The sequence below is a fragment of the Notolabrus celidotus genome, chromosome 9 (genome assembly GCF_009762535.1).
Source record: "Notolabrus celidotus isolate fNotCel1 chromosome 9, fNotCel1.pri, whole genome shotgun sequence".
Taxonomy (NCBI): Eukaryota; Metazoa; Chordata; class Actinopteri; order Labriformes; family Labridae; genus Notolabrus; species Notolabrus celidotus.
Window position 1 is genome coordinate 26,634,885 of NC_048280.1, and position 23,414 is coordinate 26,658,298.

The following is a 23,414-nucleotide window of genomic DNA, read 5'->3' on the forward strand; positions in this document are numbered from 1 at the left end:
GCCCACACAGTCCTGAGAAATGGTCTAAACTGGAAAATAAGCAGTTTTTGAATAAACCTTTCCAACAGGCATATGTTTATTTTCACTCAGATTTTTAAGGATGCTTGATGACACATTGAATTTTGATATTCCTTGTACATCTTTACATATGTTCATATTCCATAACCAGTTAAAAACTCCTCACATGCAGCAACAAGTTTCTCCTGTGTATCAGTTCCTGCCACTGTGTCTCCTGGACCCTTGATTGGCCACACCTGTGCTCATTACTCAGCTGCCCCTTATTTTGTCATCAGTCAACCCTGTTTATACACTCCCTTGTTTTCCCTGCTTTCCAGCCAGATTGTCTTTGTTCTCTCTTGTGGGTTCATCGCTGTCCAACAAAAAGTTTTCTATGGTTCCTGACTTTGACTTGTTTGTTGGTTTGTGAATTTTTGCCTATACCCTGACAGGATTTGTTTTCTGTTTAAATATTAACCTCCTGTGTACTACATCCTGGTTTCCTGGTGAAGACGAAGCTTATTACCTTACCTTTATGTCCCCTTGCAGTCTCAGCATTTGAGTCTGATCTGCAGAGTACCATTACACATGTATAGTCAAGTTGTAAAAATGACTGTACTGATTTACAGCTCATCTATAAGGCTGTTTTATAACCTGATACAGCCCTCCCAGTTATTGTGAGGAATATTTTTGGGCTTGTTGTCAGCACCACTGTTATCTGGGGGGAAACTACGAGGCAGGCTGTGTGGTTACCGAGGTAACGTCAGGGTTAGCTTAAGTTTTCAGTGCTATGAAGGAGGTAGATGAACCGCTAACCTGCTCTGGGACAGGTTGTGGTCAGGATAAGAGATGAGTTTGTAGAAAACTCTGTCTACTGACCAATCTATTTGCTTGATCGTGGAGCTTTGTGAGCTGATCATGAGGAGACAGGGGACAGAGACCAGCAGGACACTTTGCTAACTTGTATGATATAACATGTGAAAAATATTAATGAAAGTTATTGATTGTGTTTTCCTGACATCATACTTAAACAGATCCTGAAATAGGCTTACTTTAGAGCCTTTAAGCTGCTGTACTTATTGGATGTGAATTACACGTTCTTGTTGCTTTGATATTTTTCAATATTATCTTCTTATCACCATATTATACCATATCTTTGATACCATCAGGGCTGAATGCTGAATTTGGACTCCTAACACTGTCATACACATGAATAATCTGTTTGTTGATCTCACTTCGTAGTGTAGGCCCCTGGTTGAGTGAAGTTTCAAGGTATCAAATCCGTTCCGAGCCATCCCAGTAAACAAAAACGGGCTTGATATTCAGGGTTTAAAATCAGGATGATAAAGGCAGTACTTTTTTGATTGACACCACAACAAAAGATGAGAGAAAGCTGGAAAAAAAACACAAAATAGACCAGCTGACTGAGTCTCTAAGGCAGGAAAAACATCTTTAGGCCTGAGGCTAAAGTTGGCTTGCATTCTACTGTTGACAGAAAAAAAAGTATTATCTCAACTTATGTTATAGGTGAAGAATTGACAACTTCTGATGACCATGTATCACCAAAAAAGTGTTTTTTTCTCACTGCATAGCATTACCACAGCAGGGTGTGATTGGTTTCAGTTTTGTTTGCATATGCCGCCGTTAGAATCACATTTTTAAATTAGCAAGATTTTTTACACTCCCGTAAATATTGAACTTTGTGTTAGGTCACCCATACGATCATGGAGTGCCATAACTAACTCTCATCATGGCACAGTTTTAACCTGTATAGTTTAGGATCAAGGTCATTAAACAAAGTGATTGACACCTGTGGGTGTTTGCTGCTCTCCCACACATTCAACCTCTCTCTCCTGACTGGGCAGCAAAAGACGGAACAAACTAGAATACAGCAACAGCTGTCCAAAAAGGGTGCTAGGGGCTTGCCCCACTACTCCCCCAAGGAGAGTGACAGACCTTCATAGAACAAGAATTTAAAAATTTGTTTGATACATATTTTCAAACGTAAAGGTAAATATTATATGAGTAAAATACATAATCTGCAACAAAAACAGATTAAAAAGGTGACCGATGAGTCATATGTTAATGTCTGTGGACATATTCTTGCACACCAGGCCTCCATTGACTCTCAATACCAGTTGTATGTGCACATGAGCTACTCGGGGTGCAGGATAATGTGCCCCAAAAGCAATACACACCACAGACGATGAGGTGGCAGCAGAGGGATACCTCCCTTGATTGAGGCATAAAGAGTTAGTTAGGTATGCAATGTTGTGGCACGCCCGGGTTCATCTGGAAGAAATCACGCTGTAGGCCATGATATACAATATGTTGTATGAATTTTTTGAATCCATCTTGAGAAAAAGGCCCATGCTGCAACTAAATGAATATTAACCTTACAGTCAGTTGAGATAGCCAGGGGTCAAATATGAAGTCATGGCAAGAGTTCATTAACTGCCAAGACTGACACAGATCTCATTAAAGCCAAAAATACTGTCTAGTCTCATCTCAGCGACCAAACGTGATGTTGTGGCAAACTCTATAAATGTCTGTCTGCTTTCATGAATACACAACAGAGAGGGGGAGCAGCTGGCAACAAGACATCAAATCATCATGAAAGACTGCAACACCAAAAAATAATCACACATGTACATACTCATATGAAGTACCCACATGCACACACTTTTCAGGTGATGTGTTTTTTCTTCATTCCTATAAAAAGGGGAAGCATACCATCTGTCAGATTACCCATTTTCACTTTGCATAGAACCTCCTTCACATGATAAGACCTCACATCACAAAGAAAGACTTGACTGGAGAGGGCAGATATATTCATTGGCATACAGACAAGCAATCGCAAAGTGGATGTTTAAGTGCAGCGACAAATTCAAGATGAAGCAGGGTCCTATCTTTGGTCTCATCTGCCAGCCTGGTATAGATTGGATGGAGAAAGTGATTGGGTCTTCTTTTATAATTTAGTCCCCTCTTCAATCTTTGGACTCTGCTGTCATCCTAAAACAAAATCACCCATGTTCTCTGTTATGTTATGGCAAATTAGTCAAAATCTATTTTCCGTCAACACTTCCCCCTCAGATCACTTACTGTACAGTGGATACACTTTGTACTTTAGGTTACCTTTAAAGGAGATATCATTTACAGTTTTCTAAATATCGATATTTCCTCCTTTTGTAGTCCACTGAGCCAAGGACATTGATGCTGTAATTTTGCTGCAGTCAAAGAAACCTTTTCATAATGTCATTTTCAGGCTGAGAGAGAATGAATCTATTACTGAGGAAGGTAAAAGAAGAAGGATAAAGGGGTGGTCACATCCTCCTTTTAGAGTACCCTCATTTTATGCTAAACAACCCATCCCAGACTATCAGAGAGAGCTGTTTGTGATCAGCTCACTCTGTTATTTGGAGTCATAAACAAACAAGATGAGACGGTAAATGTTGTACAAACTGCATGTTTAATTTGCACGTGTTGTCTCCGTTTGATTATAGGACTGGTCTGTGGAATACAATAGCATATCTAAAGCACTCAGTTGTCCTCTTGGGGAACAAAACCAGGGTGATCAAAACCAAGACAACAGCTGTGACATCTTTTGAAGACAACAGTGCAGTGAACCATCTGGATAATGTATTGTTTGACAGAATTACAAAAAAAGAGGGAGACAAAATCATTGTCTGTTTGGACGCAGCTGCTGTGTGTGATTCAGCTGGATGCATTCAATGACACACGGAAATGAGGATCTTTTTGGTAACAGCAGAGAATCCTTCAGCCCTATACATCCATAAACATGACTTTTCTTTTCTCCACAGAGTCAAGTTGAAAGAAGGAGTGACCTTTCTCGGGGCTCGTCCCAGCAACCCCACTCAGTGGATTGTTAGCCAGGATGTGAGGAGTGAAGGCCACCGCGTGGTGACTCTGCACTGCCGCAGGAAGGAGTCTGGCTACGACCAACAAAGGTCAGCAGATAAATTACTACACTTCAAAGCAATACAGCACATTTTTGTTCAATACAAGAGCCTGAAAAATTTTTCCACGGGTTGTTACAAAGATTCACATCCACATGACCTCCCTGCCTTTAATGAATGTTCTCTTAGGGTGCAGAACAACAAACAATATAATCAATGCTGACTTTAAAAAGTTAGTTTAAACATAAAACCAAAAAGCTTATGTATGTAAACTTCAAAAATCACTTGGTTTCTCAAGATTTCCCCCATCTTTGAACTCTGTTTTGGTCTCCACCATTTTTGGAGCAAGGCTGCTAAATAACAGTTTTGCTTCATCAGCTAACTAACTTTGTTCAAAAGGCTAACTCTATTTGCTAGCAATTTGGTATGTGACAGGAAGCACGGGTGTAGCAGGACTGCCTCTGGTGTTAGTTTTGAGCTTAAAGGGAAATAATAAAGGTAAGAGTAATTAAACCAAAAAGAACTGCAGAGCTAGGTTTGAATTTCTCCATGGTTTCATACATTCTGGTGGTGTCAATTTTCACTGTCAGTTAAAACATTTTAATTACTGTAGCCTTGATTTTTTTTAGCCATTCAACATGATTTTAGTTGAAGTCATGTTTGTTTTTACATCTTTGGTATGACAAAGATGAAGCCTGTTTTTGAAACATTTTATTCAACATTTTGTGCCAGAAAAAACAAAAACCAAAAACCCAAAACTAAATTTGTTCAGACATTAATTCCAGCGTTGGGGGAGGTCTTGAAAGCTGTTATTGGCGTATGGTCTATCCACCAGACATGTACTAGCAACTTGTTCAAAGAAATAGACCCATCTTTGAAACAACATGGTTTACAGCTGTGGTGATCTCAACTGGTCTATTCTCAGGACCCACCACCATCGCCACCTTCATGACAACAGAAACAAATTTGTGAAATTTGCCATTGAGAACCAGTCTTAAGACGTACTACCACCTTCTGGAGTGTAAATAAACTATCCTACTACTGCTTCTACTGCAATTACTCTGCACACCTACACAACCCACTGGAATGGCTTGCAAACAAATAGCAACCTCCAGAGTTTAAAAGTGAAGCCAAATGCAGAATACTGCAGTTCCTCAGGATTCCATTTGAGGCTGACTCCAAAAGCCAAGGAACCCTGTTCATGATTTTTAAAAAAAGTGTTGAGTATGTAGCTCATATATTATTTGTGCTACACAATGTGGGTGCATTTTCTTTACAGCACGTCTGATAAGATTTGGCACATGCAGAGGGGGAGCTTGGGGTGCTTAAGATCCTGGCCTTTTGCCCATGTCATCCAAAATGCCTCTTATTCAGTTTTTTTTAATGGATTTTTATTATATATTGAAGGGGCAGTTAGGCCTATTTTGGCCCTATAAGGAATACAAAATAACTTGAAAGTAATTATGCTATAGATAAAACAAGCTGGCAACTGATCACATGATAACCAGCCAAGAGTTGACGTCACATGATCACCTCAGGTCATCTGTGGCGTGCCAGATGCAGCTGCAACACAGAAGGATAAGGGATTACTTGACATGAGAGGGAATTTCTAATGCTGTCGGTAAGTGTTTTATGTGCCTTTAATAATAACTTTCATTTAATGATAACTTTTTTTTGCAACGGGTTCAACCCAATATGAAACTTAACTCTAATATTAATTGCCCTCCAGCCTCTTCAAACCCACGGCAGGAAATGATTGTTTCTCCAAGCTAATAGGTTTCCTCATTTGATGCTCCAAAGTCAAAATCTGGTCTGAGTGCTGGCGTCAAGTCAATTTGACGTGCATGTTTGAAGTACAACTTTTACTTTAAGATTTTTACCTAAAGTATTATGTTGCACATTAAACTGCCTTGATACATGAACTCAGACCTTGTTTCAATTCTGGAGCATCAAATGAGTACCCATTTACTGAAGCAGCTTTTTGCTATTCTCTTTTTCTCCTGTTTGGGGACCAAGCACAGAAAGTAAGGAAAGAAACTGACAGAATGAAAAGAGGGCGAGAGAGGAAAGGAAGCGGGAGAGAGAGGGAGAGAGATCACAGCTGTGGTGCTCCACTCTGCTGCAGTCTGCACCTTAAGTCTCTCGTCAGTGATGATCAAACCCAGCTATTATGAAAATTTAATATTAGTAACTTTTCTTTATGTAGTTATAACACTAGAAATAATTAATAAATAAATAAGTAATTTGACACAGATTCTGGATTAGCAATTAAGAGCAAATTTACAGGTAAAGGATTAGCATGTCATTACCGGCATAAGTGGCACACCATGCTCTACGCTCTGTAAGTGTTTGTTACTATTTTAGAATTACTGAACATTTAATTGATTTTGTATTACTCAAATTAGTAATTCATCAAAATATTTTGCAGTCAATTGTTTTTCGATGGACATATCCATTAATAGACTCTGTGTAGTCACAGTTTCATGCAGTACCCTCTTTTCACTTTGAGCACCCGCCCCTCTTAATAATAATGATACATTTTATCTATATAGCATCTTTTAAAAACATGTTTACAAAGTGCTTCACAGAGTGCAAGACATGCACGTGACAAAGGTAAGGAGAGCTAAAAATTGCTTGTTTGTAGGAGGAAGTCTGCATTTCCATCAAAGCGCGCGTCATCTTTGGGCTAAATTTGTATCTTCAGAATCCAGTGGGTGATCTCACAGAGACTATGACTATGTTTTATACCAGTCTTTTGGTTTGAAAGCCACATTTGTCACCACTAGTAGAAAACCACCAGTTTGCAGTGTGCATGGCTTCAGTTTCGAGGGGTAGCACTTGTGTTGCCATTCAGGTTATTAATAATAATAATAATTGACATCTATTTTTATCCCACTGGAATCGTCTTTGTTCTCTGTATTGTCGAGCACACAAGTCTGGAATGGGTATTGAGAAAGAATATCTGTTATCAGAACATAATTTTAAAACATAAACTGAAATGACTTTATTTCACTTGACAGCTGTTATATATTCTCCTCTTTACACTTTCGTGATATGCAGCCATTGAGCTATCTGCATCATTTAGGATGTAGTGGTTCAATGTCATAAAGAAGCTTTACAGTCCTTTACATTACCATCGTTTCAGAGTGTGCTGCAGCTGATTGTTACCATTTCACAAGAGATACAGAGGCAGTGAAACGAACAGTGAGAGTGGTTATCTAAGTGATGTTCCCTCTGCTGAAATGATGCACTTGACTTGACATGAAGGCCATTGGATATATCAGTTGAGACCACTGTGGGGAGGGGAAGTTAATAGCATATTGCGATATCCTCTCGCTCTCTCTCTTGCTCTCTCTCTCTCACTCCTTCCTCCCCCCAACTCTTGCTGGCTTTTATTTGCATACTTATTTCCTCCACTGCCACAGCCTCAGAGTTGTTTTGGTCATTTCCTATCTGTATTCCCGTCCTTAAACTAATCTGGCAGATAGGGGAGTGATTGCCAGCACTGGGAAAAAGGTTGCTGTGTTAATTAAGTGCTGATTGAAGGCCTTTGTGTGTTTTAATGGTTTTTCCTTCTTGGATCAGGAAAGAGTTTAAATGGATCTAACTTTCTAGTGACAGGTGTAATTTTATGGATTAAATGCAGATTTGGGGTTGTGGAAAACTCTACTTATTTGCTCTTTAGCTTTTCGTTCCACTTAGTAAACTCTTAAACCACTCCCTAAAGAAAACAGGACACTTGACATTTGTGCTGTAACTTTATAATCAAAGTGGTGCAGGGGTTATTTAAGTATAGATCAGGCTTTGAAATATATGTAATGTGGATTTGTTGGTTCGGTGATTCATTCAGACATGCTGGATCACTAAGAGGAATGATTATGTTGTAACTACAGCGCTACAAAATAAAGAAATAGTTCAGTGAAATGTGTCTGTTGCTTGTAGTTACACGCAGATCTTTTTTTGCACATATCTTTACAAGGGTTTAAAATCTTTACTTCTAGAAATAACACAAACTTTATTTGACTTTATTAGCTGTAAGTTCAAACATTAGCTGCCTGGACTCAAAGTCCCCTCCCCCGCACCAAAACTTCTTTTCAGACCTTCCATTCACTCACATATTAAGTTTTGAGAGCTCTGCTGTATAAATAGAGGTTCTGACTGCCTGTAGGTATACATACATGAATGCAAAGTATGGTTATTTATTTTAGAATACTTTATTTTTGAGAACCTAAAAATATTGGAATCTCATTGTGACTCTGACAACACAATAAGAAGTCCAACTGGAAATTATTTATTGTTTTAAACTTTGTTTTATGGCCCAAAGTCTGTTGAACGTATTACATTTTTGTAGTTTGCAAGCTTTACTCTATATAGTTTTAGATCAAAGAACATCATAGTTATAATGTGTAATGAGCAGGCATATGTAAAGGAGGATAGAATCCCGACAGGGTGAGACAAAGCCCTGACACAAAGCAGAGCGGTCTTGTCTCACCCTCAAGACCCACTCTATAAATCGTCCTGTTAATTACTCTGCTACCATATAAACATACAAACAAGTTGACACTGATTATTGATTTAAAAATAATGTATTTATGCAGCTTAAAGAAAAAATTGTCCCTCACTTTTGACGGTTAGCATCGCTTCCATGGCTAACTTGCTGATGAAAATCACTTCAAACCTAAAATCTGAAATCGTAAAACATTTTGTCATTAGCCTGCTTTTCTGGAAAATCAAATTGAACTTCACATTTTCATTCACAGTAAAGTCAAAACATTAGCGGTTTTCTGTTGGCATAACAGATTCAGAAAATAACAGTAGCACTGTGTAAGGCCGTCTTCCTCGTAACTTTTTGCAGGCGTTTTCGTCTCACTCAACCAGTCCTCCAACACTGACAAAGCTCACACCATGTTGCAGTTTGTTGTTTCTCTGCGTCTGTTTTCTTCAATTTGGTCGACGTGTCCTTCACTCTGCTCCTGTGTTTATAACGGCCCTCACAAGTTCCTCGGCTTCTTTTCTCTGTCGGTGACTCGTCAGCTATTTACAATTAATTGAGAGTTTTGTTGTCTCCAGATAAAGTTAGATTAAGAATGAAAAAAAGCTTACAAATTCTACAGGAAATTAACATTTTTGCCACATTGTCAACAGGAAGACGTTAAATCGTAAACTTCATAAATGTGCTGGGCCCTTTTCTGCAGATTGATAGATGTACCGTGTGTCAGCTGGTTGTCCTCGGTGTTCGCTTGCTACTCCGAATGAATCACCGTTGTTAGGGGTTTTTGACCAATCAGAATCAAGTATTAAACATGACCAAGTGAATAGTAAGACAGCCATCTAATTACTGTCTGATATTGTGTGTCATCTATATTTTAGGGATACAGGAAATACAACTGTCATAACATGTTTGAAGTCTTTTTATATGGAGTAACGCTATGTCTTAAAATCCCCAAAGCTTACTTTGCACCCTCAGCATGTGTGGAAGGGGCTGCCCCACAGTTTGTCCAAGTGGAATTTTTGCCCTTTAACAATACTTTTCCCTTGGATTATATTCATCATGTGCCTTGGCATCTTGAACATAATTAAAAGAAGCTCTCAAGAACACTTGGCAGCTGGCTCTCCTCCCCTCTGGAGCCATTCTCCTGCTTTTAAACAAGTGTTTTTCCTCTCTGCTCAGACTCATGAACTCACCTTCTCCCACTGCATGCAAGCACACACACACACGCCCCCCCCCCCCAACACACACACACACGCACGCACGCGCACACACACACACACACACACACACACAGACACATGTTCGGTTACAGTTTTAAAATCAAGTTTTATTGATTTACTAAGTGAAGGAGCCAGAGAAAAGAGTGAGCATATTTAGTCTAATCCCTGCAGTTTGGGCCGTGTACCACGGACCGCTCCTTAATCCCCTGAGCTGTCAAAGTCACTTCACAGAGACGCCCAAAGACGCCCTGTGATGGCTTTACAATACACAATGCTCCCATTTTTCTTTCGTCTTGTCCTCCCCTCTCCCAGTCATTTCAATGAGGCTCTTTAAGAAGGGATTAGACGTAGCTATCTCATCTGTTGAGGCGTCATTCAGCCCGCTTTCTTCTTTTCTGCTGCCTCGTACAGTAAAAGGAGGATGAAGGCTGTAGGTCAAATTAATGTTCCTCCTGTTTGCTTTTTTTCTTTTTTAATTTTGGAGTAACATGTTTAAGCCATTATTCTCACAAGAGTTCTTCACTTTAATTTCACTTTTAAAAGGCCCTCCTCCTCGAAGTACAGTTCTTTTCAAATTGGGCTTATCCAAAAATTTTGTAGAATGAACTGTCACATTATTTGAAAGGTGCTCAAAAACTTGGCTGTGCATGAGCCACTGCAAAAAGTAAAGTCTGGGTACAACAAAGTAATTTAAATCAAGGCCGTGCAAGCTTAGTTGTCTTTCATGATATTTCTCATCAGGCAGTTTTATGTTTAAGAGTCAGAATTAATAGAAGCACTTTTACCCTAAAATATCTAACAATATAATGAAGCTTTTTACTCGAGACTCAGTGCTGAGAAACTAGAACTAACAAAGTTATAAAGCTCTTTGGTAAACTTTGAGAAGTGAAGACCTGCTATGTCAGTATTTTATTTGTTGAATCTCTTCACTCTTTGTGTCAATCACACTATTAGTCTTTTGAACTGTTGCACAACTCTTTTAAATCCTCAAGATGGTAATTTTCTTGTCACAATTTGCAAAGCAGTGTTTGCCAATCCCTCTCCTTTAACATAGATTTAGTGAGGATTACTTATTGAAGCTCAGTATGCTGGGTGCACCGCCTTATTTTGAGTCAATTGCAGTTGTGTTAGGAGCTTAATTTAGACACATTTTCCTACCCACTGAGATAAAAGTTCCTAAATCGTATTCAAATATTGCAAAAATAAACTTTTTTTTAGTATAGCTGCCCTAGTTTTGAAATATCTGTGCTTCTCACTGGATATTTTTAACTGTTGAAAAATCTTTGCAGAGGACATTTTCTTTTTCGGCTGGCAGAAGATATCGCCCATTTTAAAGCACATTTCCCCTTTAAAATGTTTGTTCCTTGTTTGCAAGAGCTGGCTTCTTGCACACTCCAGAAAAGTATTGATTGATTTTTGTCAAAAATGATTGAATTTTCTGCAAAAAGAAAAAAAAAACATCAAGCTTATCATTGGTACCAAATATGTTGTCCTCACTATTTCCCAGCTGTCATAACATTCCACTTTCCTGCACTGCATGTTCAGTTCAACCCTTAAAATAACTCTAATCGGTAGATGCATGCAAGGGAACAAGATGCTTGCATGGAAGCATGGAAAGCAGAAGGAATGGAGAAATTTAATCAAGGCAGATTTTGTGGAGGGGTGAATTATGGAGGGAGAGCAGCATCCATGCATTTTATTCAGTGGTTCAAGCATTACATGCCATGGCAGGAACTTATCAGGTGTATTTTAAACTTAAAAGAGTTACCATAATAATGTTTGTGGAAAATTGGTATGGTGCAAAGTATCAACACAGCTATGTATCATTGTTCTGACTCATGTGATACAAGTACCACTTGTCTGCACCACATACTGATGCTTTAGTTTAATTATAAAACAGCACTTTAACCAGATTTGACTATCCATATCACTACTTCATGACTCCTTGTGGTGGCGATAATGACACCAATTCCCCACTTTGCCTCTTTAGGCATTTTTAATTATTCAGTCAATAACATAATGTGATGTTTTACTGCAAGACTATTTCATGTAATTTATCAGTTGCCATTGAATCACTGTATTGTGATATTCTATTATATCGCACCATATCCCATCGCATACCATTGTAGGTATGATCGTTCTATACGTATCACGTTGTTAGTTACCCTGCGGTTCCGACCCCAGACAGGAGATATCATTGTCATCATCATCAGTAATTAATCTCATGACTGCAGCAAGGTCTGATTGTCATCTTGACACACACTCACACAGACACACTTGGTCTGAGCTTAAATAGGCCATGTTGAAATGGATCATTGGCACTGGACCTTGAACTGGGCTTAAGTGTCATTGAACAATGTCTGTAGGGCTGCTAATGGAAGCCTGTGTGAATGTTAATGTGTACTATAATAATGGAGCTGAGCACGCTGTTAGCATGTGTGTAACTGATGGGTCAGGTGCACTCTATGTGCTGGTTCACTCATTCACTTGAAGCTACTCTCTCAGGCCAGCTGAGCCGCTCCTTTCTTCTCATTCACAGCTGATGCTCCAACCAACCACACCCGGCTCGCTCTGAATACACTTTTTAAAAGAGAATAAATCTGACATCACCATTCTGCAGTTGGCAGCTCTTTCTACTTGCTTACATTCAGCCTTTTTGTTGACATATGAATTGCTTTACGTCTGAACATAATAAACATTTTTGTCATTATTCATCATATAAAAAATTCTTTTCAGACAGAAGACATTTTGAATGAGTTTCCTCGCCCTGCAGACATTCCTATGCTAATGCAAACCTGAACACTTTCCTTTTCTTGGCAGCATCGTGTCTAATAAAAGTAATTCTGAGGTGACAGTTTTTCATCAAGAAGTGCCACAGTGTAAAGGCAGGTTTTGACTTTTTGACTGAGAATAACAGAGCTGAAGGCAGCCTAAAGGAAGTATCATCAAAAAGCTCTTGTCAGTTATTTTTATGTATATAAAATCCACCTTTTGGCATGCAGCAATCACCCAATAGCTGTTCAGGATTGTGTCATAAGATTTTAAAATGAAAGGCCAGGTCTGCTTTAGTTGTACATCATGTAGGGTCACAGAGAAAATGTTGGAGATAAATTATTTTTATTGTCTAATTTGACTGAATAGTACACTTCTGAGCTAAAGACCTGATGTTGAGGGCTAGACTATGCAGAATGATACACCATTATCAAACTTTTAAACCTTAAACTACATAGGTGATACATTTATTGGTTTTTACCAAGCGGCAACCTCCGGTCTAAAATTATGAGCCCAATGCAGAAGTGTTAAAAGCTGCAGTTCATCGTGGATCCGCTTGAGGCTGGCTCCGGAAGTACCAGAAGTCACATACACATGAATGGGAAAAAGACGATCTTTACAGCAGAAATAAACATGTTTACAGCCTGGTACAAAAGACGAGTGTATTCTGGAAAGCTCATTTCTCGATGTGCTCTCACTGTGAGGGGGGTGAATTTTTTTCTAACGTGGCAATTTCAAAGATATTGAGATTACTAGTCTTCCAATGAGAGGCACAGCTGCCTGTGGGAACACTGCAGCTGTTAGCTAGGAGGCTCAAACTCCTCCTCTTTACGTCACACTGGCTCGACAGAAGCAATATGGCTCCCACCGACGATTTGCCTCAAAACAGCTCTTCAGATCAGACTGGTGACATCACGGAAACTACGTCCATATTTTATAGAGTCTATGGTTTTTACACATTAAAAGGGCTCAAGTAAGGTCCATAGTCAGTACACAGAGAGTTCAGGGGTTGTTTTGCCTTTTAAAAAACAAGAAAAAACTGTACACATATACTGTTTCCAGCTGGTAAGCTGCAAATGCTCACATGTTTGGCTAACTTGCAAGTTGCATATCATAGCCCCACTGCATTACAATGTGGGGTTAAGGTTAAGTCAACAAAAGTCAGAGGATATTGTGCCAGAGCTCAGGTGTACCGGGACACTGACTGCCAACGGATGCATGAAATGCAGCGTATAGCTATTAAATCTGCAAAGACAACCGTTAGAATTTAAATCGGTGTACAAAGCACTCAGTGACCCTTAAACAAGCTTTTGTCAGGCTGGCACATTAGTGACAAGTCAGTTTGTGAAATCACTGCCCCACTGGAAACACACTGGTTTATTGTGAAGGATTAAAAAAAAAAAATCTCCAATTACATGGTGCAACACTTGCTACAGACTGCCAAACTGCCTCTTGACCCACATCAGCATACACATTGTGTGCATCAGCGTGCACATTGATACATCTGCTGGTGTTGTGAACAGCATGCTACAACTGGGCTAGACAGCAGTAAAAACATGTTCTTTGGAGTTATGATGCCTGCATCATGATCTGCCAGTCTGGAGGTGAAATCTAAGTTGAGTTGATGTCAGTAGAAAACTATCTTAAAGAGTGCATAGTGCTACTGTAAAGTGAGGTGGAGCAGGAAGAATGGGGGTTGGTTTGGGCTTCAAATGGGCCTATCTGATCCAGTGAAGGGTCATTTCTTGGCTAAAGGACATGAGGATCCATGCCAAATGTACTACACAATTTGGGGCAAATGTTTGGGGATGGCCCTTTGCTTCAAGTATGACACAAGCAAGGTTCATTAAGACATGGTTAGACAAGTTTGGAAGTGGACTGACCTCCAAAAAGCCTTATGTGACACCTTTGGTGATAATGCTGGTTGTCATCCAGATCTACTGGCCAACATCAGGGCTGTAGTCAGGTCACTAAACCTCGAGTCTCAAGTCTCTGGTGCTCAAGTCTGAGTGCAGTCCAAGTCACCAGAGAGGAATCCAAGTTTAACCCCTCATCATCTGAGTTAATGTTAAAGTTGTGTCCCTGTGACTGTGTGAGACCTTTTGGATGTGAAGAACACACATTTCCTTTTTTTACATCAGATACTGACTGATCTCTGATGAAGAAATTCCTGCAGCCCACCTGCTATTATCACAATTTTAACTGAATAAACATATTGGACTCAGAAGTTGAGTCACTTCAGAGACTAATGTTAAAGTAATCGGTTAGTTAGTCATTAACTTCGGCTGCGCACTTACTTTTCTGGGTACATCCTGGACAGGTCTGTTAAAAGAAAGAAAACATGAAAACACTCTTTGTCAATTAATACATTTCAAGTTCCCCTCCCCATTTTCTGTGACCAAATGCAGTCAGTGCTCGACAAAAGTCCCAGTCTGAGTCATCAGTGCTTCATTCCACTAGCTGCAAATATTGATATCAGTATTACTTTATTTTTAGAATAATTGCATAAAATATCTGATACGTTTGTCTGCTGACTTTGGGACATGTTCTAACATCTTTCATGCATTTAAACCTTTGTAATTGTTGTGATAGTAGTGAGTAGCAGAGTGTACATTTTGTCAGGAGTTCTGCTCAATATGATATAATATACTTGGTCTTCTTCTTTGGGTAAGGAAAGGTCTTTACAACAGCAATGCTGCTGCCTCATTTTTGTGTATTTCAAATAAATTATGGGCATCAGTCTTGGGCATGCTGACTCTTGGAAGAGATGTAGCTTTTGTCTTTTTCTAGAGTTGTATGCTTTTTTTACCAAGAGCATATTTTAGTGTTCTTAAAATAATGAGCTTTTTTTCTTTTGAAAACTAGAGTTAGTGTATGCCATTTTTTCATGTCATTTAAAAAAAAAACTTTATTTTTTTTTTATCTTCGACTGTGAAGTCTCTTCATTTATTTGTGAAGACCGGATGTTTCAAACAATTACTGTGAATTTTGGGTGGTAATTCTGTCAATTACTGCAAATCATCGCACGGTACAGTACATTGTGTTCTGCTACTTTTACTACAACCTCAATAACCATCCAATTTTTTCTTCCTTGGTACATTTTTTGTATTCTGTGTTTCCTTAGAAGTGGTATGTTTTCCCTTTTGTACAGCTCCCACCTGACCTTTTATTTTCCAACAAGCCTGCACGATTTGAGATGACAGCTTTGATGCTAAGTGTGCGTTTAGAGCCACGTATATATGCAGATTATTTTTTTCCAGTCTTCCATCATTTCTTGAAGGGAACATGACAACCTTCCTGTGACAAAATACTCAGTAATGGTGCTGCAGCACATCAAAGAAATCAAAAGCAGTCCTTATAGAAAGGGAAAAAATTGTGCTTTGGAGTAGACCTGATATTGGCTGAAGTGCACTTTGATAGATTGAAAAGTTCACTTTGTCACCATTAAAGGCGAGCCCGCTCAAAAACAAAAGCAGTCCTGCCTCTTCAGCATGTCATAAGCCATAAGTGGGGGCCTTAGTTAAAGTGCCATGTCTGGGCCTTGGTACTTCATTAGGACTGTCTGGGTGCAGATGGATCTCTCTTGTGAGCCACCACCTCATTAATTGCCCACACCCAGCAGGATGACAGTGGGTCGTCCATAGAGAGACTTCCAAGAGGGAAGGATCAGAAGTAAGTGAGGCAGATGTGTATATTTGAATATCTTTTCTAATCATCCAAACTTCAAACAGCCTCATCCCAGCTTGTTTCACATTGTCTGAATCAAATCTGTGTAGAGTTCAGATTAATGTAATTTAATTCAGTGCACATTAATTTCACTGTAAAGATCCATGAGTTTTCCTCTAAAGCAGCCTGGTAAATCTCATCAATGTGAATGGCTGTGATCCCAGAGGAAAAAAAAATCATAAAGCCATGTAATAACGGGTGAGTTTTGGCAGGGCCCTCACAATTTATCTCAATTTTAAAGTCTGGAGAACCTTTGAGAAGATAATTATTTACAGTTTTGACATTTACAGCAAAACTGCAATGAAAGAAAAGACCCAAGATAGATTTTTCATTCGTGGAGGCCCCTGAAGAAATGTAAAACATATTCAAACATGGATGTTTCGTTCCCTCTCTGATATTTCAGACTCTCTTAGACATTTCTCCCCGTGCACTTTGCTCCAGAGATGTTAAAAGTGGAGTAACATTAAGAATGACAAGGTTATTTTAAGGGTAAATGGACAAAATCCGCTCTCCAGCATGAGCACAGCACATGTTAAGGTTAATGGTATTTCTGTGATTTCAAACTTCATTTTATATTAGGTGCTTAACCCTCATGATTTTTGCATGAATCAAGTTTTTTTTAGGTGCAGCAGCCGTGAGAAGGAGCTCTGCGCTGTAGCCTTTAAGCTGTTTAATGCTGCATAAATCAAGTCTGAAATGAAATGGCCCAATTACATTAGGGGCAAACAGGAATGTTCACTTGACAGTCTTAATGCTAACAACCTTAATAATGCATCAGCCTTATTTCCACTGGCTTTCGTTTACTGTAAATGCTCTCATTGGATGCTCATTGGCAGTATTTACGAATACACAACTGTCTGCCCTGCCAAACATTTCTCTGTTCATCTCTTAATTATAGAGACGAGGTGCGATAAATGCTTATGTGTGATAGCGCAGACGTGTCACAGCTTTCCCTAAGATTATTTTCTGATAAAGACAGAGTCAACAGAGTGAGGCTGTTATTAGGTGCAGACGAGTAAGGCACATTCAAATTATAGTTAATAGACTGGATGTGGTTTGGTTTCCGTTATCAGGACTGGAGCAGAGATGTAACATATTCTGTCTCTGCAGGACAGCCAGCTGATTACAGCAGTCAGCCCAGATTACATCTGACTGTTCAAGCTGCTTCTCTGTAACAATGCCAGGGAAACAATATGAAGAAATAGTGTGCCTCACTGCACTTTTTTCCTGTTCAGTTCAGACCCTATTAACACTAAATGATCTGTGCTGTAGGCCTCCACACTAAGTGACCATGAATTTTGAAACTTCACACATCACGTTGGCTTTACATGCTGACCTAAGTAGCCTCTAATATAAGGGACCGTTACATTACATATAGCTCCGATACGTTCAATTTGTGCCATGTCAGATGTTGTTTAGAGCATGTTTGTGGCTGGCACTATGAGGTGAATAGTGTATGTGCAGTGCAGAGACAGATTGAGGTTTGCATGTGTCCCAGAGAGTTTATGTGTTTGAGGTTTATAAAGGTTTATCAGTGAATATCCTGCTCTTAGAGGTTAATCCTGCACAGGATTAGATTGTGCCCACCAGTGTTGCATTACCAATGTTGTTTTATTCTAATAACTAACAGTAAAACTGCTTTTAAAAAAGACTTAACTTGCAATAATGAGAATACTTTTACTTGTTATGCAACAGTTTTAGATTTAATTGCATATTTCTGCACAGTACCACATTTGCACCATGAGTCATGCCTACAACAACACATTTGTGTTGTTGCTGCTGCTATTTTGAATAGATTACCAACTTCCATGGGGAAAAAATACCATATTCATTTAATTAGTGGCAGTCATCTTCAGTTCCTTCTTTTTTCTTGACATGTGTTACATGGATGTTAACATGTTCATACGCACTTAATTAAAAATCGTACATCAGGCATGCTGTTCCACTTTTAAATCTGTTGGTCTATTATACCTTTTCCCATATAAACAACAGGTCAGTGCAGAGTTAACATATTTTTATATCATTCTTGATATCAGAATTACTTGCAAGGTGAGTGATACATGAGAACAACAAGGTATGAACTTATATGTCATACATTATTTATAAATCAGTTTCCCTGGCAAATAAATGAAACAGACATTTTTTAGTGTTTTATAGTATTTAATGAATAACTGTATGCAGTGTCTCCATATGAGTAATAAGCTGAGCCAGAAAGAAGGCTCTACCCCAAGCTTTATTATTACACTGCATGTGTAGAGGTATATTATAAATAAGATACAACCTGGCACCCAGGAACAGTAATGTAGACGGAACAACAGGCCTTAATCTCCTTTCATGCCATCATATCATAATCATGTCTGACTAAATACAGTAATCTGTCACCCAAACATCAGCTTGATTGGCATTTATTAAAAAAAAAACACAATGTAGAACATGCAGGGCTTCAAACCTTTCATCAGCCCCACATCACGTCAACTGTAGTTTCTTAAACATGTTTTCTTGACATGCCTGTTCCAGTTTTTCTATTTGAGGTCATGACTGTTATGTTTGCTGTCAGTAAAAAAACTGGAGGAAAAGTTGCATGTTACAGTGTGAGTTAGGAGTATGTGTTAAATCAAGTAGTCAAGAGTACAGTAGGTCTGTACTTAGCACAAAGTTACTCACGACTGGGATTGTAAACTGTTGTTCTTTTTTTTGGCACATATAAATGGTGACTGGTCCATTTACTCTACTATATACAGTATGTGATTTTAAAGCTCCTGTAAGGAAGTTTCAGTCTGTGTTGCTTTTGCCCCCCGAGACAAGTGGTACATCTTATTCATGTGCTGGTTCTGGCTTGTATTTGTGTACTTGTTTTTTGTCTGATAAAATAACTTATCCTGCTTCTTTTTGACAGTCAACCACAACTACTGTACATTTTTGAAATGGAAATTGTCAACGAAGTCGGTTTCTGCAGTGCACTGTAACTGAAACCTACCCTGCAGCAGTGGTTACAAGCATTAAAAATGACTTTATACAAATTAACTTGTTGCTGCTGGTCTTGTTAAGTCACCTGTAATTATTTATATAACTGTTTAGTCTGTGTTAGCTTGCCAAAACTCCTCATGGGAGCTTTAATCAAGGAGTTTATTTCTTTTTATTTAACCTTTATTTAACCAGATAAAAGACCATTTGATATCGAGACCTCTTTCACAAGGGTGACCTGGCCAAGAGAGGCAGCAACATACGTCATAGTAAACAAAACAGACAGATAACGACAACAAACATTAAAATATAAAATACAAGCAATTTGATAAAATAAAGTGCAGAAGTTATTTTACAGCAACAATTTAAGAACACAGGCACTGCTCAAAGGATTTCTGTTGTTGTTTTCTTAAGATAAAGCAGAAAGCTTCCAATGAAACAAATGCTGACAGTTTCAGTTCAGATTGGAGGGCATTCCAAGCAGAGGGGGCAGAGAAAATGAATGCTTTTTTTTCCCGTTTCAGTTCGAACACGAAGAGTAGAAAGATGCAAAATGTCATTTGATCGTAGGGCATAACGGCTTCCAGTTCTCCGAAGAAAAGTGCATAAATAAGTAGGGGCCAAGAAGAGCCTTATGAACCAGAGTCATCCAGTGTGTATGCCTCCTTACATTTAAGGAAGGCATGCCAGCTTTAGTGTACAGTTCGCAGTGGTGGGTGAGACGGCTTCAACCAGTGATAAACCTCAGCGCACAGTGGTAGACCGGAACCAGGGTCTGTAGGCAGCTGGATGAAGCACAGCTGGAGTAAATGTATCATATTACAAAATAAGCAGACTCTATGAGCTCATCAGTAAACCACACCCAAACCAACTCCTTCGCTGTTTTTAAGTCCTCCCTCTGTGAACGATCAGTAGCTCTCAGCTTTGTTTTGAAATGCTTCGGTGTGAAACAAAGGCACACATAAGCACAGCACGTACTTGTTTCCCATGCCCCTCTCCCATAAATATATGTATGACCGTTCCTTTTGCAGAAATTTCCTTATGTTTTCAGAGTAGACTGCACAGTTTAGACCTTGTGGTTGGATCTAAATTGTTACTCTGCTCGCTGCAGGTAGCACTCAGCCAGGGAGGCAAAGTGGGTAAAGATGTAAACATGCAATTGTAACCAACCGTTGTGACAAACACTTTGGTTGTTTCTCCTCTAATTACATCTTTGTTTCGTCAAATGAACGAGGAGCACTTGGTTTGGATTATGCTGCAACCAGGTTTCCCTCATTCAGCGCTCTTTTCAGATGAACAACTGAGCAGTGAGGGTAAGCTGCACTCGTCTTTAATATCGTCATTCACATTTCTCTCAAAAGCTCCTTCCCTACAGATTTATCTCACTGAATAGGCAAAAGAAATGCTGGCCTCAGCTGGCACCAATTAACCCCCGCTTAGCTTGGCCTTCAAGATGATTGGCTTTTATACCAAAGCCTATTCCACTTAAAGAAAAAACCTGGTCTGGCACCTACGCTGTCTCATTTCTCTAACCTGCACAGGAGAAATATTTAAATGAGCTTATTAAAACAGGCCCTGGGCTGTTGAGGAAGGTGTAGAAACAGTATTTGCAGAGAAAAAACACACAGAGGGGGTTGAATGTGCACAAAGGCAGGGATGTTGAGGAACTCGGCACATGTAACACAAGCGGGCAGCTCTGTTTTCAGTCACAAGCGGATTCAATCAAGCAGAAGACAAACAGAAAAGCTGTGAGTCACATCCTCTCCTCTGCACTACAGCACATGTGCGTGCTAGCAGTGACAAGCAATCTTTAGCTGTCCTCTGTTATCATTCACAGCCTAACAGGTTTAAAGACGAGCTCTGTCCAGCTGATAAAGTGCAGGGGAAAAGAGTAGGGTGACACAGAAGGCACCCCTCTTCTGTAGCCCTGCGCCTGTTTAGCAGCTCTGAGCAGTCCTGACATGTAATCAGACGCTGTGTACACCTCAGTGGGCCGCAGGGGGATCAGAAGCCGGACCCTGAGTGGCCTCAGCAGCAGCAGGACCAGCGGACATGTTCAGGCCTCCAGATGAGATGCCACACTCTGTACATGTCACCTCTTCCTCCTTGAACCTCCACACGTAAACACACTGCACAGAAACATGACTGCACATGCAGGTTAACACACACACGAGAAAATCCACGTGTGAGGGAGTAAAGTGAGCTTCTAACCCAGGTGAGAGTGACACATCAGAAGCTGGCCTGTGGTCCCAGTGAAGAGACATCAGCAGAAGCTCCTGAGTTAGCTACTGAGGCAGTTATTTTTATGCTTTTGAATTTCGCTCTGTCACGACTTTGTTGAAGCTCCTATGAGATGTTTTTACAGGTTATGAGCAGAGTCAGATTGACACTGATACCTCTATGACCTACAAAAGCAAATAAGACCATCAGCTACAAGTCTTATTACAAGTGTTTTTTTGTGTCAGTAACCTCTGACATCTGATGGACCAGTTATTGTTCAAAGAGCAATAATTTACATTTTCCATGGCAAAGATTCCTGATGAAAAGAAAAAAGGATGAGATTTATCACCCAAAAAATGTGATTTGTGCACTTACAGGACACCATCAATTTAGAGAGAAGATTTAGGGTGTCCATTGAGGTGTTTTATTTTTTTTGCTGGGAGTGCCCAATTTCAAAGCACTTTTCACCAGCGTTTACTGTTTGCTAGCTTACAAAAGTTATTCCTTGGCAATTCTGCTTTTCTTAGTTGTGACCAAGCGTGCCGGATACGGCCCTGGTGGTGAGGCTTTCAGCAGTGTGACATCCCCCTGGTGGCTGGCTGCAGTATAGGTAAAAAAATCCGTCTCCCCCATTCATTTGAATGAGGGAGCAGTCAAACTTTAAAAAATAAATACACGTCGTACAAATGTTTCTCACATCTGTATGCTGTGGTGATATGTAGTTAGTATCTGAGTGTTTTGTGTCCAAGGCCTTTTTTTTCTGAAAAGTTTCTTTTTCGTTAGTTATTAGAGTTTAAAAACGGGGTTTTACTTCCGGGTTTCCTTTGATTCACAGCCGCCGTAGAACGAAGCTTCAAAGGACACACAGCGTCTTGTGACGTTACGCTGTAGGGCGGAACTTATTACAAAGGCTTCACAGGCTCTGGCTGCACAATGGCGGCGCCCAGGAGAGGGATTTTTTGGCTTCAGAACTGTACAACGGGAAGAGGCGGAGCAACGCTGTCCATTTTTATTTACAGTCTATGGTTGTGACAGCTGGGTCTGTTTTGAAATGCTCTGTATGCTTCGTACTTGCATTTATTCAATGACCAAACTATTGATATTATTATTACTACTAACTGTGTCATAGCATCAACAGTAACTCTAAACTTGAAAATTTTACCTTGGAAAAAAAACGTGTGATAACTTTTCCCCTAAGAAAGGACATCTGCCATCGTTGTTGACAAAGTTTATATCAAAAGTCCCGTCCTTTCTTGATTCTGATTAGGCGGTGTTCCAAAAGTTAAACTTTTTTAAACTGAGACTGCTGCAACAAATATCAGAAATATTGCAATATGTTGCACTGAGGATGGTGAGTGCTGGAGATGCTGAATCCTATTTTGGTTTGAACAGAAAATAGGAGCTGCCATCGCAAAAAAAAAAAGTGTTAGTGGACAAGGCACCTTATGGTTTTGTCCACAGGGGGCGCCAGAATGTGCACAAACCTAAATGTTTCTTGCAGGACCTTTGAAGTCATTTTCATCCTGCAACAGAAATATCTTCATTGAAGTTTCAGTAAATGTTCCTGATATGAGCCAACTGTGACTCAGTTGTCAAGTCAATCAAAAGGTTTGGGGTTTGATCACAGCCTCCACAGGCTGCATGTTAAAGTGTCTTTTGGCAAGACTCCACACCCAAAATTGCCCCTGAGTGGCACAGCTGGTGTTGTTCAAATGAGTGGGCATGTGAGTGGTTGACACTGATGGGCACTTTATGTAGCGTATCTGCCATCAGTGTATGAATGTGTGTAAGAATAGTTGAATGCATCATATGGTTAAAAAGTGCAGTCAGAAGACTGAAAAGGTGCTTTTTAAGTTTAGTCTATTCACTGTTTCAAGTTTGAAGCGGGTGTGGTCACACTTTGGGTATTTATTTTTGAAAAACTCAAACCAATCACAGATCTAAGCAACATTCAGCTTTTTACACCTTACATCTGCTGTCTCCCCAAAACAATTATGAATGTGTTGTCTTTTTTTGACTGTAGTATTTTAGCCTAGTGAGGTTATTGATAACCTGGTCAAAGAGGTGTAGAGAGTTTGAGGGGTGAGTTTGCCTCCATAATGGTTA

The 23,414-nt window shown here is 39.6% G+C and overlaps 1 protein-coding gene across 3 annotated transcripts in view; it reads left to right on the plus strand.

Annotated features, from left to right (window-relative positions):
- Positions 1-23,414, plus strand: part of si:dkeyp-14d3.1 (transmembrane protein 132C) — a 212,263-nt gene that overhangs the window by 113,414 nt on the left and 75,435 nt on the right. For all 3 annotated transcript variants that reach the window (XR_004632379.1, XM_034691641.1, XM_034691642.1), the window contains exon 4: positions 3,819-3,965. Coding sequence is in view for 2 of the 3 variants with exons in the window: in XM_034691641.1 (XP_034547532.1) it covers positions 3,819-3,965 (147 nt within the window). In the remaining variant the exon portion in view is untranslated. The remainder of the gene's footprint in view (positions 1-3,818; positions 3,966-23,414) is intronic.